Source organism: Onychomys torridus, chromosome 13 (genome assembly GCF_903995425.1).
Source record: "Onychomys torridus chromosome 13, mOncTor1.1, whole genome shotgun sequence".
NCBI classification, from domain to species: domain Eukaryota; kingdom Metazoa; phylum Chordata; class Mammalia; order Rodentia; family Cricetidae; genus Onychomys; species Onychomys torridus.
The window spans coordinates 5,517,134-5,536,649 of NC_050455.1; the positions used below are offsets into that span (position 1 = coordinate 5,517,134).

The 19,516-nt window shown below is 41.1% G+C and overlaps 1 protein-coding gene and 1 long non-coding RNA gene across 4 annotated transcripts in view; one reads left to right on the top strand and one right to left on the bottom strand.

Annotated features, from left to right (window-relative positions):
* Psma8 (proteasome 20S subunit alpha 8) overlaps positions 1-1,126 on the top strand; it is a 56,551-nt gene extending 55,425 nt beyond the window's left edge. For all 3 annotated transcript variants that reach the window (XM_036205038.1, XM_036205037.1, XM_036205039.1), the window contains one exon: positions 1,034-1,126. In XM_036205038.1, the coding sequence (XP_036060931.1) occupies positions 1,034-1,126 (93 nt within the window). The remainder of the gene's footprint in view (positions 1-1,033) is intronic.
* LOC118594832 overlaps positions 1-19,128 on the bottom strand; it is a 34,471-nt gene extending 15,343 nt beyond the window's left edge. Inside the window, exons 1-2 of the long non-coding RNA XR_004946416.1 lie at positions 19,014-19,128; positions 8,295-8,387 (exon numbers count right to left, since the gene is read on the bottom strand). This is a non-coding gene — a long non-coding RNA (uncharacterized LOC118594832). The remainder of the gene's footprint in view (positions 1-8,294; positions 8,388-19,013) is intronic.
* Positions 19,129-19,516: the final 388 nt, after the last annotated feature.

The window sequence follows — 19,516 nt, forward strand, 5'->3', positions numbered from 1 at the left end:
ATGCTACAAAGTAGATTCTCACTGAATGGTACTCATTTCAATGAGTATCATTAAACAATAAGGAAAGATAATGTCTACATTTATGTTCTTATACACTGGTAGAAAATACTAGCATTTGGTTCTTGGCCTGCTGAGCCAGTCTTCTGTAATGTCTAGATAAAGAAGCAAGATCCAAGCAAAAATATAAATCAAAAAGACAGTTAACAGGGGAAATAAAGGAATAATAGTAAACAAATGGAAAAAATATATTTACTAAAAAGAAAGAAAAACCCACAAAGTATTTCTTACAAGCAATGTCAACAGTTTATAAAGGTGGAATTCAGAAAATAAGCCTTTCTGAATTCCACCTTCTAATAAGCAAAGCAAAACAAGGAAACCTTGGTGCTGACATGAAGATGATGATGTAAAGCACGTTCCAGAAGTCTTGGACACACTGAAAGAAGGTTGAAATGCCAACATTAGAGGTGAGGCAGGAGATTAGTCAGAAGCTGCAAATAAGAGAGCTGTGCAGCTCTAAGGGAAACAGGTCACACTCCTTCTCCATCTCAGGGATCAGGTGACTTAATTGGGGACTATAAAATTACTGTTAGCTTGTGTTAGTTGGGGAGGCCTTAATAGAATTATCATAGACTCAGGAACCTTACATTTCAAAGGTTCCATTGCGCTCCAAAACAGCAACACTAGCTTGGCACCAAATACCCAAAATACATGGTCCTTGGGGGACCTTTCATACTCTAACCATAGCAATAACTAACCTATACAAGAGCAGCACACAGTAGGTGAAGTCATTTACTCAGAAACAATCCTTGATTCTGGAGTGACAATGAATGTCCAGGATGTCTGACCAAGTGCCTCATCTGGCCCTGCAGTGACACCGGATGTCACAGACCTATTTCACCTCAGTAGTATGAGTGCTTTGCTTCGCATTTTTTTGAGGCATTTTGTTGCATTTCTGAAGTTATACAATACAAAACTACAGATAGAAAATACTCAAGTATTTTTATAACTGAAAAATATTTGTTTTTTTTTTCAGATGTTTAGTGCCAAAGAAATTGAATTGCAGGTGACTGAAATAGAAAAAGAAAAAGAGGAAGCAGAGAAGAAAAAATCAAAGAAGGCAACCTAGTTCTTAGGTCTGGAAGCTAAAGTTTTTTGCAGATTAGAATTTATTCCTGAGGTTTTAGAAGGAATAAGTGAATTGAAACCAACCATGAGTATTTCTATGTTCATCTTCAAGAATGTCAGGTTTGAAGTTGTCTTCAAATATAGGTTAATGTGAAGATTTTCTTTAAAATTCCTCAGTTTCACACAAGCCTAAGACTGTACTGTGAAACCTGCCCACTATGTTGCTTTTTGGGGTATAAGCAAATTCTAGGAAAGATGATTTTAAAAGTTGGTAATTTTTTGAAGTTTGTGTCTTCTTCACTGTTAGTTTAGGAGCTAATCATCTCAAAATAAACTGAATACAATACTGAGCTGCATTCCTTGATGGGTGGTAAGAATATCAATGTGTTGGTGAAGTGTCAACAATTTGAGGAAAATCCATTTGTGCTGACTCAGGAGGCTGAGGCAGGAGAATTTTACATTAGTGTGATAGATGTGTAGCCAGAGGATGACCTTGAACTCCTGATTCTCCTGTCTCCACCTCCCAAGTGATTATAGGTGTAGTACCGACATGCCCAGGGAAAAGTAGTTTTTATACAGTAGGAAAGATGAACATTAAACCACAATGATTTTCATATGGGATTAGTACTATGAAACTCTCTGTGCCTGCTTTCTCTTCTAATTTAGTCTATAGAGCTTTAAGGCTGTGTTCCAGCTCTTTGTCCTGACACCTTGCCTATGGTATGACTTAATCAATGTTTGTAACGCTCTTAACTTATGGATTTTTTCCTTTAAAGGGCTGGCATTAGGAGAAAAGGGTGGACTAATCACCCTGTCTAATTACTTGTCAAGAACTCAATTTGTTCATCTCTTTGACACATAATGAGAAGATCCCAGAGTTAGTGAAAAATATATACAAAGATACACACATATGTATATATGTATACACACATACAAGGTGGATTCTTAAGTCAAAATAGGCACACTTCTGGAATGGGAGACATTATCATATAGAAGTATGTGGCCCTAAGAAAACTGAAGGCACAGGGATTTGAAATGGCCTTCATCTACTGTTCATCCCATTGGATACATGCTGAGCAAATAGGGAAATTGACAAAATCTGATCCTTGTCCAAAAAAGGGGCATAATGCCAAATAGTTGAACCCATTCTTACAAATTTATGAGTGCTAAAAGTCTTATTTCCTTTACAACCTGTGAATTTAAAAAGACTGTTGCTAATGGTTTTGTATTTAAAAAAAAACTTCTATAATAAATGTAGCATACAATACCAGAACCTTAAATAAGGAATTGAAACATTTTATGTCTTTATGAACAAAAGAAGTGGATAAAACAGGAAAAGTATAAATAAGAAATTACATTTTGTTTATAAGGTAGCAATCTTTTACAGGAAGGAGTGATGCACTGCAGCTCTATGGATCAGCATGAAAGACTCTCAGAAACATACGATTGCAAACAGCACTGTGTTTGGATAATTGGTCCTCAGCTAGTGACACTGTTTTGGAAAGTTGGAATTGTTGCAGGTGGAGCCTTGCTGGAGTAAGGTCACCCCTTTTGGGATTGGAACTATGTAACTTGGTTTGTATTATTCAGGGTGTCACAGTTAAGAGATCATGAATCTTACAAGAGAGTCTGCACTCAAACCTTTGAACAGTGTTGGAACTGTGTCTTAGTTAAGGTTTCCATTGCTGTGTTGAAACATCATGACTAAAAAGCACAGTTTTTGGATGTCAACTTGACACAAGCTAGACTCATCAGTGGGAATCTCAGTTGAGGAAATGCCTCCCTGAGATCCCATTGTAAGGCATTTTCTCAGTGATCAATGCGGGAGGGCCCAGCCCATGGTGGGTGGTAGCATCCCTGGGCAGTTGGTCCCGAATTATGTAAGAGAGGAGGCCAGGGTAAGCAAGCCAATAAGCAGCACCTCTCCATGGTCTCTGCATCAGCTCCTGCCTCTAGGTTCTTGCCCTGCTTGAATTCCTGTCCTGACTCTTCAGTGATGATCAGCAATGTTGAAGTATAAGCCAAATAACCCCTTTCCTCCCAACTTGCTTTTTTGGTTATGGTGTTTCATTAAAGCAACAGGAACCCTAAAACACCGTGTTTAAGGCAGTACTTGCATCCCCCCATCCTAATAGTACCCAGCTAATGTGTTTGTAAAACACACATTTGTACATGCTTACTGGTGCAACTATACCCATTAGAATTCTAAAGTCTGTGTCATTTTATTTACTGGTATATGGCTAGTGCCTAGTACATAAGGAGATACTTAGTAAAACCTCAGTGAATACTACAAACCTATTATTTATACTAAAACTTGAAAATCCAAGAGCAAATGCCAGTTCTTTCTAGTCTTTTTAATTACAAAGTAATGTAGCTGGGTGTGGAGATGCCCATCCCAACACTCCAGAGGCAGAGGTAAGTGGATCTCTCTGAGTTCAAGGTCAGCTTAGTCTACAAAGACAGCGTCAGGACAACCACGGCTACATACTGTCTCAAAACAAACAACAAAAAAGATAAATACAATCACTGGCTAAAATTTGTTTACTCCTTGTAGCTTAAGACTCTATTAAAAATGAGAAAAACAATGGTAAAACAGTTTTACAAGTTCTCAAAATGGTAAAATGATGGTTAAGCTTGATTGCCATCTTAACTGGACCAAGAAGTACCTAGCAAAGCACTTTTCTCAGAGTGTCTTAGAGGTTGTTTCTAGAGACTGTTCAAATAGTCTCTCTCAGTGAGTGGCACCCTTCGCCAGACTGGGGATCTGCATGGAACCAAGTGTGGAGGAAGGCAGAAGCCTGCTATCACATCCAGGCTGTCGATGAGCGGTCTTGTTAAAACAGAAACACAGAGCAAATGCAGAGTGAAAAGACAAGACGGCAGAGCAGAGCAGAGCTGAGACTTAAAAACCTTTCTTACCCTTCGCTGCCACTGCCGTCCTTCCCCTCAGAAAGAGGCTACTTCCTGTGTGTCTTTTTATTGACTTTCTGTTCTGTCTTCTCAATGGTTTTAAACCCAACCACATGACCTCCTCATCACTGACTGTCTATACAGATCTCCAGGTCTCTATGGTTGGTATTGAGATTAAAGGCGTGTGTCTCCATGCTGGCTGCATCCTTGAACACACAGAGATCTGCCTATCATGTGTTCGGGATTAAAGGTGTGCGCCACCACCGCCTGACTTCTGCTATGGCTTGCTATTAACACTTTGACCCCCAGGCCACTTTATTAACATACAAATAAAAATCACATTTCAGTACAAATAAAATATCAACATATTCAAATAAAATCACATTTCAGTACAAATAAAATATCACCATACCAGGCTGCATTTCTCAGCAAAGGCTTCTATTGCTGTTGCCTTTATGTGGAATCATACCCTGTCTGCAGCCTCAGTTGTAGACTAACACCAACAATGCAGAGATTTCCTAATTTCAATCTTGGACTCTGACTGAATCATTGCTCCTCTACCCCAGATTTATTTATGTGTATTGAGTGCTTTTCCTGCATGGCTGTATATGCACATTTATGCCTGGTGCCAGTGGAGGTCATAAGATCCCCTAGAATTCGAGTTACAGATGGCCGTGGGCATTGGGAACCCAACTCAGGTCCTTTCCAAGAACAGCAAGTGCTTAGCCCTATCTTCAGATCTCCCTTTTGAGGCTTCAGTCTTCTAGTGAGCAGCTTTGTCTATCTGACTCTCCCGCATGCAGACAGATATTGTGGCCATTCAGTTTCCAATCACACAAGTCACAGTTTTGCTCTAGAAATCCTCAGTGATGTGTTTATTTGGTGAATTATAGTTCTTGTCTTTGAGCTTTATAGAAACATGGGAGAGATTGTGCATGTAAGGTTTCCCATACAGCACTAGCAATTCAGGGACAATTCAAGGCCACCTAATGAAGGCATGGTTCTTGAATTTTGATGACTGTGCTGTTTCGCTATGCTAGTTTCCATTGAGATATTTTGTTTCTAAGAAAGACTTGGGTGGTGTCCAATAAGGATACAGGGAATAAAGGCTGTGTGCTCTAGGGAGGGAGTCCAGAACTGGGAACAGCATCATCATTTTACATCTTAGCAGTCAGCAGTCTCAAACATGAAGATGCAAAGCTTTTGGATACACACACACACACACGTCTTTAAGATTGATCCTCATTTTATGTGTAAGGGTGTTTTTCCTACATGTGTGTCTCTGCACCACGTGTGCAGTGCTCCTGGAGTCCACAAGAGGGTGTTGGAACCCCTGGAACTGAATTTACAGATGACTGTGAAACTGTGAAGGCTTTACAGTAGACCTGTGTCCTCTGAAGAGCAGCACATGATCCTAACTGCTGAGCCACCTCTCCAGCCCCGCCTTTTGGATCTTAACAGTGGTGTGACTGTAACAGTAACAGGGTGGGCCACTGTCCACGCATCTGTTTTGTCTTTACACTCCGACTTTCTTAGTTTCATTTTTTTTTAACTTACTGCTTTTGCCAAAACATGGATTTATTTAAAAATGGTGAATCAGTAAAGATGATATGATTTTTCAATTCTCTGTAATAAATGAGAACAACACATCACAGAAGACAAGTTTGAAGAGAAGCATTTGTGTAATTGTTTGAATTCTCAGTTGGGTTAAGTACTTTTTAATGAACCGCCATCAAAGACAAACTATTATTTTCTGTCTTAAATATTTGGCAAACATTTTCTCAAATGACAATGATAAATTGTCTCTTCAAGAACAACTGACTTTATTAGCAATGGCCAGAATTTCAAGGAATCGAGGGTCTAGTGATGCTGGCTGGTAGTCCTAGCAGCTATCCAGGAGGCCGAGGTAGAAAGGATTCCCACGCTTAAGGCCACCATGGACTACACAGTGAGTTCAAGACCAGCCTGATAAACTCTGCGGGACCTTGTCTCAAGAAGGAAAGAGGGATGGGGATGGACCTCAGGTGGTAGAGTGCTGGGTTTGTGTGCACCAAGTCCTGGGTTTAGTCCCCAGCATTATATCACAGTTAATGGCATGGTGGCACTTGTCTGTATTCTTAGCCTTGTGAGATGGAGGCAAGACAGAAATTCAAGGTTATCCCCAGCTACACAACCTGGTTTGAGACCAGTCCAGGCCTTCAGTCTTTCTCAAATGTGTGTGTGTGTGTGTGTGTGTGTGTGTGTGTGTGTGTGTGTGTGTATGTACATATACATGTATGTATACATATACATATTTGGGCTGGAGAAATGGCTTAGCAGTTAAGAGAACTTACCATTCTCCCAAGGGCCTGAGTTGGATTCACAGCACCCACATTGTAACTCACAACCATCTGTAATTCCAGCTTCAGGGGATCCGACATCCTCTTCTGGCCTACATGGCACCAAGGCATTCACATGGTACAGAGACATACATGCAGGCAAAACACCCATATATATAATATATATTATCACATGATACATACATGAATGTATATGCTATATTGTATGTTACACATGAGTATATATATATATTCCTGTACATATGTAGGATTTCATGCAGAAATTAGAATTTTGTAATACACACACACACACACACACACACACACACACACACACACACACAATTTAGATTGGCAGCTTTTGCAGTAAGGCTAATCTTCTGAATTCTAGTCAGTGACTCCTTTTCACGGCAAGGCTCCAATTAGTTTTTCTACATAGCAAACAGGAGCAAAAGGAGTTATCCTGTGCTGAGACACTGTTCACTGAGATGGCTAGAATCTACAAGGGCAAGGATAGAGTTCACACAAATTAAATTTTCCAGAGTCTGGTTTTGTCTCGCCTCATATTTGAGCCTGTAATTACCTCTGCTGCTTTAACACCAGGTAATGTTTGGAGCCCATGTCTGCAGCAGTTCTTCTGTAAACTTAGAGCCTTGTAAAACAGGACCCTGTAGTGAGTGGCTGATGGCGGCTGGGTCAATGCACACTTTCAAGAGCTGTCTACTGCTCTGACTAGTAATCCTCAATGAACTCTTTCATTTGTTTTGTTTTCTGAGACAGGGTTTCTCTGTGTAGCTTTGCGCCTTTCCTGGAACTCACTTGGTAGTCCAGGCTGGCCTTGAACTCAGAGATCTGCCTGCCTCTGCCTCCCAAGTGCTGTGATTAAAGGCATGCGCCGCCGCCGCCGCCGCCGCCACCACCACCCGGTATGAACTCATTTTAATCATCTAGATGAGTTTGTGTGAGTCATTCTTTGGGATGTTGGTATTATTTCAGTGTAAAGGCTACTGTTTATTCTCATATCTCCCCAAGAAAGACATATAACACTCAATGTTCCAACAGGGTCTTGGCAGACCCAACGATGAGACAGAGCGGATAAACTGCAGAAATCATGAGGTGGCTAGCCTCCTCTGTGTGGTTTGGATCAACATGCCTCCTAGATTAACTTTTTCAGCAGAGTGGATATGAAATGCGCCCTAAACCCCTAAGGCTATTGATAAGTATTTTTGAATCCCTGGTAGTAGGTTTCTCCACCACCTGCTGGCATGGGACGACTGGAGAAGGGGAGTTGGTAGTCAGTGGGCTCATGATCAGCAGGTGTGGGTGAAGAAGCATTTGGTTAACTGCTATCCTGGAGGCCTCAGGGATCTGTTTCTTGAGGAAGCAGAGAAGGCAAGTTGCTAGGAGAAAAAACAGGTTGTTTTCACCAGCCCTTTGAATGAGACTAGCCATGGGGAGAGTGGAGATTGCCAGTGAGGATGGAATGGAGATGTGCCCTGGTTGTACTGACAAAGATGAATGAGCAAGGCAGAAGAGCAGATAGGCTTTCATTGGGACAATTTGGAAAACCAGAGGGTAGAGGGTTCCAGTTGCTAGAGAGACCATCTATCCTGGATAGATGTCCACTTGAGCCTGGAGAGATGGTACTAGCATTGATGTCCTAGGAACTTAGGGGGATGGCACACCAAATTAGGGGATGATGTGTTCCAGGAGTACCTGAGCCATCACATCTGCTGTTTCCCTGGAGGTGGGGAGTGCCTCCATCCATCTTGTAAAAGTGTCAGTAAGAGTTAGGGTTGGGGATTTAGCTCAGTGGTAGAGTGCTCATCTAGCAAGCAAAAGGCCCTGGGTTCGATCCTCAGCTCAAAAAAAAAAAAAAGTTAAGAGATAATAAAGCTTTTTGAGTGGACATGTGGGTGAAGTCAACTTTCCAGTACTCACCTAGTTGGTGTCCTTGGAACTAGTGCAGGGGCTGGCGTATCTGTAGGGCCTTCTGTGGGTAGAACTTGGCATGTATCTGGTGGGAGAGTGGACCTGTAAAATATGGGTTCAAAGATGGGTGGGGTCAAAGAGGGGCTCTAGAGACTGATATTAGTTTCCACCAGGCCAGATTTCTTGATACAGTAGCAGAAATGTTCCCCCAGGAACATGCAGGTGCCTATAAAACAGCTGGAACAGACCTTGGTGTCATAGCAAAGGTTATGTCTTTGGGTTAAAACATTTTTCCTAAGGACTAGTTTTAGCCTGAAGAAACATACCTTTAAGTCTGTCCATAGAAGACAATCAGAGGAAATTTACTGAACAAAACAGGTTGAGCAAGCAAAGGAGGGGGAGTGAGGGAGAGTGAGGAGCAGGGGAGGAGGAACAGAGTTGAACACACCTGCAGGCTTCCATGCCTGCTTTAATGCTTGGTTGGAGTCTCCCAGGCTGTTGGGCCAGGGCAGTGAACAGTAGTCACATGCTGGGCGTGAAGCAGCAGGTGTCTCCAGTTCTCATTTACACATTGTAACAAACAGAAGAACCACATTTACGCAGTTTAGGGTGGGAGAGCAGGGAGGAACAGGGAGAAAGTATCTATTGCAGGGAGACTCTTAGCTCAGCCAGACCAAATGCCAGGGAAGCCTGGTGAGCAAAGTCAAAGTGGGCACCTTTGGTGGGCCCTGCCAAGGTGTGCCAGGAAGAGAAAAGAGCAGGAACAGTCCAGCTGGGGAACTGGGAGAGGGACTGAGTGAAAGGTCATCTTGGCTTGAAGGCAGGAGAGCAGGTAGATGAACCTGGAACAGAGGTGGGGTGTGTGGTGGGGGGAAGGGGGCTGAGACTAGAACTAGTGGCTGGCTGTTCTGCTTCTCGATCTTTCAGCTTTCACCCTAATATCCGGCTCTGGGATTTTTATTAAAAGACCATATAGATTTGAACAACATAGTGCGGCCAAGGTGGGGTGGAAGAGAGAGTGGCGTCCCACATTGCCAGAGGACCAGCAGGGAATGCATCCATGTGGCTGGCAACTGGTGTGGGAGGCCCAACTTTTCCTGGGTTTTGGCACCAAATGGTAAGTGTTTTTGAATCTCTAGTAGTAGGTTTCTCTGCCAATGCAGGAAGCAAAATTGAGCCAAATTAAAAGCAAAGGACTAAGTTTAATCTGAGCAAAGCACTCCCAGGTGATTTCAGGGGAAGGAAGGAGGAATCACGTGGTAGGTCTGCGATTCCAGGAAGCAGTGTGTATGTGACTAGCCTGTAGGAGACTTGTGGATCAGTTGTGTGGCCCCACCTGAAGACTGAGACATCTGAGGTTGGACTATTTTACAGAGGTAATAGTGTCTGTCCTCCAGGAGCTCTGACTGGGCAGAATGGTTAAAAGAGAGCAACTCAAAGAGCTGAGTCCAGCCTGCTTCTGTTTGGCCTAAAGGCAAGTTTCTTGTCCAGCATCTACCTCCCTCCACCTCTTCATCTCTTTTCCTTTCCCCTCTTCCAACCCAGTCCTCCAGGCAAAAGTATTGATTCACCACCTCCCCAGGTTTCAAGGAAGCAGGTGTCATTTGTATCCTGACATGCAAGTACAGGGTTAATACTTAAACATTCATGGGGTTCTTTGTGTATTTGGTCACTCTTCTGCATTTTCTTGTTTATACTGATAGGTTTACTCTTCAAGGTTGTTTTGAAGTCTTGTTATTTTGGCCAGCTCTCAGTGGAATGTCAAATTTCATCTCATATGAAACAAGGAAAACATGTATAAAAGATTTTGTAGAAATCTAAATGGTAGTAATGCCAGCCTAAAATCTAGAGCTTTGCTATGGATGGACTCTGGTGGTTTTAGTTTGTTTTCATTTTGTTATAAATGTGGTTTGGCTTAAAATATTGGTAGATCTGTTTTTATTCTGGAACTGTCTCTTGACTATATCTTCATTGTAGAAACTCTGAAATACTTTATTTTTTTTTTTCAGAGCTGAGGACCAAACCCAGGGCCTTGTACTTGCTAGGCAAGCGCTCTACCACTGGCTAAATTCCCAACCCCGAAATACTCATTTTTAATGATATGTCCGTATCTGTCTCTGTATGATCATGCTCACCCAAGTGCAGATGCCTGGAGGCCAGAGGCATCATCAAGTCTCCTGGAGCTAGGATCACAGATGCTGGCTCCTCTAGATGAGAAGTAACCACTCTTAACCACTGAGCCTTCTCTCCAGCCCTAGAGTTTTCTTATATGAAAAAATGAAACCATGTTAACAGTGTGTCAGAAGTAGTGTGGCAGGGTTTGAACTATGCAGGTATGCTGTGACATAAAATTGATAGGAAAATCAGTGCTCTTTTGGTAAGTTCATGAAAAATGCTAAAGATGGAACAGCAGTTCACTAATGAAGAATGAAAAAAGAAAGAAGGATATGTCACATATATAGGGCTCCCTGTATCTACAGAAGCAGATGATCTTATGGGGTAGAAGCATCCCTCTCTAGAGACAACACCACAAGAGACACACAGACACAGACACACACACACACAACCAGTTGCTCCTCTGACAATAGAGATAGCCAAGATTCCCTGTAAGTGAATGTATAGGCTATAGTATTAATGTAGACATCACATAGGCTAATGAACACTGGGACACAGTGTACCTAATTCAGGTCAGCATCCAAAACTATGACAATATGCAACTAAAAATGGATACAGAGACAAGACAGTACAAATGAAAATGACAGGCTTATTTAGAGGTAGCCACTACCTTATTACTTCAGGAGTTACTGTTTATGTCTCTCCTCTCAATAGGACATTTTAAGGGTGAGTGTGCTCCTGGGATACACCCTGCACACCATAGCCAGTTTCTAGCAGACGTCTAAAGACGGACATGGCTGGGCAAGATGGAGACTGGTGCACTTACTGTCTTGTGTAAGATAATAATTAAAGCAGTATGAATTTCTGGGATGATGTGAGGATTCCACAGTCCACTATCGAAGAATTGAAAAAGAGAATAATTTGCCTAGCCCTTGTGATATTGACAATGAAAAAGCTGAGTGGTTTTATTCATATTCCTTGTGGTTGGAGTCATTGCTCTTGATTGGTGTTTATAAAAAAGTATGCATCTCTCCTTATGGAAACGGGACTCAGTGCTTTACTCTCAGCAGCCGATGAGCACAGAGCTCCTTCAGTGCACGGGGAACATTAAAGCTAACAGCCAGAGGAAAGGGTACAGTACAGTAACAGGCATCTTCGAATCCTAGCCAAAGTAATTCCATCTTGCAGGAAAACAAGCCAAAGTTAGATGGTGTTTGCCTAGGACACCTGAAAAGAGCAAGGATGGAGTCTACATAAGCATGTAAGTTTCGCAAGTATAGGAGCCTGTAATCGCCTGTACTGCTTTAACCCTAGGCGGCACTGTTAGCCCAGGCTTGCTCAGTTGTGCTGCACACTACAATCTCATGAAGCAGTGTGGAGAGTGTAGTAGACTTTGGGAAACGCAGCCATCTTTGTAAATGACCTTTAATAAGTTCACTTTACTTAAGACACATCTGTAATTTTAATTATTTTTCTGGGAGTGGTGGTACTGTGGGATGTCTTTCTGTATGCTGTGAATATGTGTTGCTCCCATTGGCTAATAAATAAAGCTGTTTTGGCCTATGGCAAGGGAGCTTAGAGGCAGGCTGGAAATCCAAGGAGAGAGAAAGGCAGAGTGGGGAAGATGCCAGCCTGCCACCCAAGGAGCAACATGTAATGGGACACAGGTAAGGCCATGGAACAGATGGTGATACATAGATTAATAGGAATGGGTTAATTTAAGATGAAAGAGTTAGCTAGCAAGAAGCCTGCCATAGGCCATACAACTGATAAGATAGGCCTCTGGATGATTATTTTATAAGCGGCTGCGGGACCGTTGGTGAGAGAGATTTGTCTTGACCACAGGCCGGGCAAGACACAGGAAAACATCTGACTACATGGTGGTGTCAATTTTACATCTTCCCGGGAAAGGTACATACAACAGCTTCCCAACATAAAGCTGATGTGCTGCTGCTATAAAAAAAACACAGAACACCCTTTTCCTGGGAAATCTGGTCCTAGCTCCTGTGGGGACTAATTCCTTATATGTACTGTGCTTTTTTCCTAATACATACATGTGATGGCTAATCTTGGTTGTCAGCCTGACTGCATCTGGAATCAACTGAAACCCAAGCAGCTGGGAGCACCTGTAAAGATTTTCTTGATTGGATCATTTCTGGTGGAAAAATCCACCCCAAATCTGGACCATACTTCCTGTTGGCAGCCCACGTAAGGACACGGAAGGCCTGCTTGCCCTCACTCTCCTGGCAAGTTCATCCACTGTGGAGGAATCCCTTCTCTGTGTTAGAACCTAATTCCTCAGGAATCCAAGGCAGACTGAAGACCAGCTGCTCTCTAGGAGTTGTTAGGGACTCCAGTGCCAGATTGGGACAGCTGAGACATCCAGTCTCCTGACTACCAAGTCCTTGGCCTTTGTCAGGAGACATCCATTGTTGGGCTAATAGACCATAGCCTGTGAGCCACTCTAATAACCCCTTTAATTCTCTCCCTCCCCAACCTCAGTCCTGTTCCCTTAGAGATCCCTGACTAACATGTATCTATGACACCGATGATAAAGCTTAATTTGTAAATTAGGCACAATAAGAGATAAATAATAATTAAATCAACAATAATCAATATTGAAATAGAACAATTACAGCAATACAGTATAATAAAAGGTAAGAAAATGTGGTGTCTCAACTATCTTGTGTTACATTACGGTTGAAATGTAAACTTTCCTGTACAGGGTCCTATGTTTAACAGTCGGTCTCTGGATTATGCCACTGTTTTTGTGGTTGCAGAGCCTTTGGGATGTAAGGGCCATTGGGCAGAAGTAGGCCACTCAGGGTGGGACCTTGAAGGTTGATTGTACATGCCTTTGGTGCTAGTCCATGCTGTTTCCTGGTCTCCAACACGTGAGGGACCACTGTCAAATACTCAGGGCACATGAGCCTTCTCCACATTGATGGGCTGTCACTCTCTGGAACTGTGCACTAGAACAATGCATTTCTCCTCCTCCAAGTTGTTTCTGGCGGGTGTCTAGTCAGAGTAGTAAGAAGAGGAGCTAAATAAAAACAACTGATACCTGCTTATCCCACCTGCCACATTCATCTTCTTGAAGAGGAGCTAAATAAAAACAACTGATACCTGCTTATCCCACCTGCCACATTCATCTTCTTGAAGAGGAGCTAAATAAAAACAACTGATACCTGCTTATCCCACCCGCCACATTCACCTTCTTGTGATGAAATGATAAACTATGCAATTAGTTGAAGTGCAGGGAGTGATACAGGCTTGCAATGTAGCTTAGGCTACAATATTCAGATTATTTCATCATGAGAACTTTAGTACTGCCGCAGTTCATCTGGTAACTGAGATGGCTAAGTGACTAATGGCATGTACAGTGTGGTGACTAATGGCAGGTAGCATGCACAGTATGGACATGCTAGACAAAGTGGTGATTCACATGCATGGTAGGAGAGCAGGATGAAAAGAGATTTCATCATACTACTCAGAGTAGTGCACAGTTTAAAACTTAGAATTATTTCTGGAACTTTCCATTTAATTTCTTTGAGTTACAGTTGATTCTGAGTAACTGATTCCAAGCAACTGAGGCCTCTGAAAAGAGATCTTGGGCAAGAAGGGACTACTGTATGGGCTTTTGATAGTGAACCAATATTTTTCCAATATGCATTACATAATTAAATCATGCATAAGTAAGATCCACTCAGTAGCACAGCTGAATGTGATGGTATATGTCTGTAAATTTTAGCAATCTTGGGACTTAGAGAGGTGGCAGCAATTTCAAAATCCTATGAAGCCAGAGAATCAAGAAAATGATGTAACCAAAGAACTGTAATGTATCTAAGTATGAAAATATGATTGATATTTCAATTTCTACATTACCATTCATCCTTTTAAAACTACTACTTGTCGGCTGAGAGGTGGTGGCACATGCCTTCCTTTAATCCCAGCACTGTAGACAGAGCCAGGTGGATCTCTGTGAGTTCAAGGACAGCCTGGTTTACAGAGGGAGATCCAGGACAGGCACCAAAACTACATAGAGAAACCTTGTGTTGAAAAACAAACAAACCAAAAACAACAACAAAAAAACCTACTACTTGTCACCTTTTGGTTAGCCACCATAATCTGAAAAGGCTATTCAAATACTCTGTCCTTTTCCAACCATGTATCTACTAAAGGCCAGATTTTCTTCATGTATTTAAACCAAAGTAACAACGAAACATTGAATGAGGAGGCAAAGATACAGTTGTTATGCCAGTCATTAAAGACATTTGCAACAATATGAAATGATAACTGTTCTTACTATTCTTTGAATTTTTTTAAACTATAAGTATTTGACATATAAAAAATATTAGTAACACGTGCTAGTTACCAGGTTCTGGCTGGCTACAAGTCTGCTTCCCCTTGCTATCTTTTGTGATGGTGGATCTGGACCAGGACTTGTGAAAGCCTTTCTCCTTTGCCAGCTGGTGAATGTTAAGCTTTGTCAACAGAGGGTGCTGAGTGATGGTGCAGAGCTATAGTCACAGGTAGTTACTGGGCCTCTGGTACTCCATTTGTTACTCAAGGGAGAGGAACACAATAACGTTATATTCTTAGGGGAGGTCCACTCCTCACTACACTTTTCATACATATTTATCTGTCTATAACATCCCATCATGCCTGGCAGACTTTTTGCAGTGACAACCTCTCTTTGAGGGGGTGTGAACTCCAGCTTTGATCACTGATGCCACTTTATATTCTGTAGCATGCAGACTAACTCAAGGCACAGTCTTGGTGGTACATACCTGTAGTCCCAAGAATGCTGAGGTTTGTATGGTCTTAACTACACAAGGAAAAAAAAAGATAAAAAAACAAAAAACACTAGACCAAAAACCCCCATACTGAGATAACTAACACATTCATAAGATGGTATGGGTGCATTCATGCAGAGAGATGCCCTTACTGCTTATCACTTTTTAAAGGGTCCACTTTTCAACACTTCATTAAGGATTATTATTCTAACAGGTGGTATGGATGAATGTGCTCAAAACACAGCAATGGTTTTTGGTGCTGTTCACCTGTTACAGAGACACTCTGAAGCATCCATTCTTTTTAACAGTTAATCATTTTCTATGTGCTAACAGCTGTGCTTGGACCTGAGGATCTCATCTTCCATCCCCAGAGTGCTGAGACTATGGGTGCCTAGCGTCTAAAAGTTCTTTCTATTAACATTTCACATTTCAAATAAAGAGTGTGGTGTCTCCTGACTGTGCCATGGGGTTGGAAAGAGGTCTCGGAGGTGAGGAGCACTTCCTGAAGACTTGCGTTCAGTTCTCAGCACCCACATAAAGCAGCTCACAATAACCTGTAACTTTAGATCCAAAGGAGCCTATACTCTCTGCTGGCCTCTAAGAAAATCTGATCACACATGAGGAACACATACACACATTCACTTTCACAGACATACATATAAATAAAAATATTTTAATACAAGTAATTTATAATTTTTCTAGTAATTTCAGCACTTAGTGGATGGAGGCAGGAAGTCGAAAAGTTTAAGATTGTTATTGTTCCAAGCTTATTTACTGCAGGCTGGCCTGAGCTACATGTGACTTTGTATCAATCAAAGGGGGAGTAGGGCAGTATAGAGGTGGCTTACTTGTTAATAACATTTACTCTATAATTACAAGGAACCAGAGTTTAGGTCCCAGCACTTATGTAGCAAGGGAGTGTTACCAAAAAGTGATGAGGCTTGGAGATGAAGGTTGCTGAGCATTGTTGGTTTCTAGCCCAGCCAAGAGACTTCTGCATGTACACTGCACTCACGTATTCACATACATATACACAAATATTTAACAAAACAAGGCTGGCAAGATAGCTTAGTAGATAAAGGTGCTTGTCACCAAGTCCAGTGACCTGAGTTTAATGCACAGAACTAGAACCAGTCTGTCTTTGGGCCACCAGCTCCCAAATAATGACATGAAGACTTTTTATTTATGAAAGCTTGACCTCAGCTTAGGTTTGTTCTCAACTAGCTCTTAAAATGTAAATTACCCCACTTACATTAATTTACACTCGGCCTGTGGCTTGTTACCTCTCCTCAATACCATACATCCCACTTCCTCCAAGTCTAACTGCTGAATCTCTCACCTCAGATTCTTTCCCAGAGTTCCTATCTCTGCCTAGAAGTCTTGCCTTTTCTCCCCTGCCTAGCCATTGGCTGTTCAGCTCTTCATTAAATCAATCAGAAGGTGCCTTAGGCAGGTGAGATTAAACAGAGATACATCTTCACAGTATTTAAAAAGATTATCCCAACATCTCCACATTTTAGTCCAATAAAAGGCTCTTTCTCTAATATCTATAAATTATATACAATAAGAACAATTATCAGGTAACAATTACATTCACAATGTCCAGTATTTGGCAACTTTTGAGAAAGTACTATATTATCTATTCTATCTTAGTAAGTCCAAAGTTTTGTATGTAACCATACAAATTTTATATGTACCCATATAAATAACTTTCTGTCATAACTTATATTACTATTCTAAAAATATTTTTTCAGACCTTAAAACATTTTCTTAGATAAACAACTTAAGCTTTTATGTCTCTCAACTTTTATAAACTTTACATCTCTTTTGTTAGTTTCTTTTCTGAACTTGCTAAAATGAAAAACTGTAAAACTATAACTGTTTATTCTTCAGCCCCATCAGATACTGGAGAAGGATAAATATTACCTGAATAAACAGGAAATACAGAGTAAGTACCTTCTAAAATTATAGAAATGACAGGGACAGGTAGTTGCCTAGACAGTTACCCAAGGTTCCTCTGCAATATTGGAGCATCCATCTTCGGACTTCAGGCCTAGAATATCTGACAAACTTTTCTGTGAAGCAGGAATTGTGAAGGACTGTCCTACCTTTCCTTGGCAAAGTTTGGCAGTCACCTTCTTTTGTGTCCTTCTTGTCCAAGTTGGACAGCATGCTGTCAGCAGTTGAGGCAAGGGCAGTTTCTTGCCCAGTGGCTAGTTTTGCCACTTTGAAAGCAAACTCCAGATGGAGGTTCTTCAGTACCCATCACTGTAAATGGAGTTTTCCTGTCCCAACTGCCCAGTCCCATATAACCGGCTCAGAGGCTGAATATGAATTATAAATGATTGTCTGATAGCTCAGGCTTGTTACTAGCTAACTCTTATATTTAAACATATTTCTATTAATCTATTAAGCATATTAATCTATTCAGCATATTTCTATTAATCTATGTATTGGCACATGCCTCGTGGCTTTATGTCCTCTAGCAAGTCTTGCTTCCTGGGTGGCTGGCTGGCATCTCTCTGACTCGGCCCTTTTTTCCATCATTCTCCTAGTTTGGTTGTCCCACCTATAATTCCAGCCTGGCCATTGGCCAATCAGCATTTTATTAAATGGATTCAAGTGACAAATCTTTATAGTGTACAAGAGGATTATTCCATAGCATATCATTTTCTTTGAAGCAGATTGGTGCTGCCAGGAGCAGACATGTCTCACTGTCATGAAAAGTCTTATGTTATTAAAACAACTTAAATGCCACATTCTGTAGATCTCTTAAGTGTTTGAAGACCATCTGTCTATCTAAAATATACCTGTTTAACCTTGAAAACATACCTAACATGACTAAGTTTGATTGCTATAGGTGACTAACTACAAATTTGCATTTCTTAATTATCCTAAACAGTCTGTAATAGTAGTTTTCAAGGACTAGAACTTTACATTACAATTTTAAATGAGCTGCATAGGTATAATACCTTAAACAAGGGTAGAAACATATAAACAGTATGTTGTAACACAAATAACCTTAAATTTGTATCAATATATAAAAACCCATACCAACATAAAATATTTGAGACTAGTAGCTGCTTTTTAGTTTAAAAGTAGATTCAATAATCTACCCTTTTATCCAATCATTCCTATATCCTCCCCCCCACCCCCTTTTACTTTTCAGAAAGAGATCCAGAGATCCAGCCCATCTCTCAGGAATGTGGGCATTGTGATCTTAAAATGCTTCCTGCTGACTGTGGGCAATGGCATCTTTAGGGGTTCCTGAGAAAATTGGGATAATGGTCAAGTCATGAGAGAGCTGGCTGTATAATTTTTGTCCAGTCCTTGTGTTATGGGAAAGTGCAGGGCTTATCTGAAGTCCCGACTGGAGCAGTCTGTGAGGCTGGATCATCTCTGCTAGCCACTCTGAAGTTGTCTGGATGTAGATTTTTGAGGAAATGGCAATGGGGGCATTCTGAGAGGCTGAGTTACCTGGGCTACCTGTCTTCATTGATGTCTTGACCTTTAGTTCTGAAAACATTCAAACTTTTAAAGGCAACATACATATCTGCATAAATACAAATATTGAATGTGTGGTGTGCACAAATCAGCTAAAGATGATTCTCTGCTCTATATTTGATCAGGAAAAGACATCTGTCAAATTTAGAAGTCCATTTGGACTGCATAACAAAACTGTAATATAAATCTCCATCCATGCCATATGAAAAGATGGCATGTAATAATAAGTCATGAGGACTCTGTAGCCATAAGATTTATCATCTCATCTAGTCTCAGAACTGTTCTCATGTAGAGGGATCAGCATATACATCACCTGTCTTGTAGAGTCTCTTGGTTTCTTCATTCATGTCTGTGGTCAAATTTTTTCAGGAGATCTCCCCCAGTCAAATCTGATCTTTATCAATTTTGAAGGAATCCATAGCTTTTTGTTTCCTGTGGAAAGAAAGGCATAACCTCGCCCATTCTCATCAACACATTTCTTGAATTCCATTCTGAAGTTAAGACATTCTTAAAATATACAGGCTGGTGTAATTAAGCAGTTTCCCCACAATCCAATGTCTCTAAGTAACTGTTGTGTTTTTCTCATTAGTACTTAAAACATTTAAAGTTAATAAAGCACTACATAGGGTTCAAATGCCTGCTAGTATGGTATTTCCCACCCTTTCCCTGTATATTATCTTCTGAGCATCAGTCTGCCATTTTACTAGCTTAAAAGTTATCTTTTTTTTTTAAATGGAGTCTTATTCTGTATGAATTTATGAACTTTTTATAGTGAATATACCATCATTTTCCTATGTCAATAAATGTACCTTATAA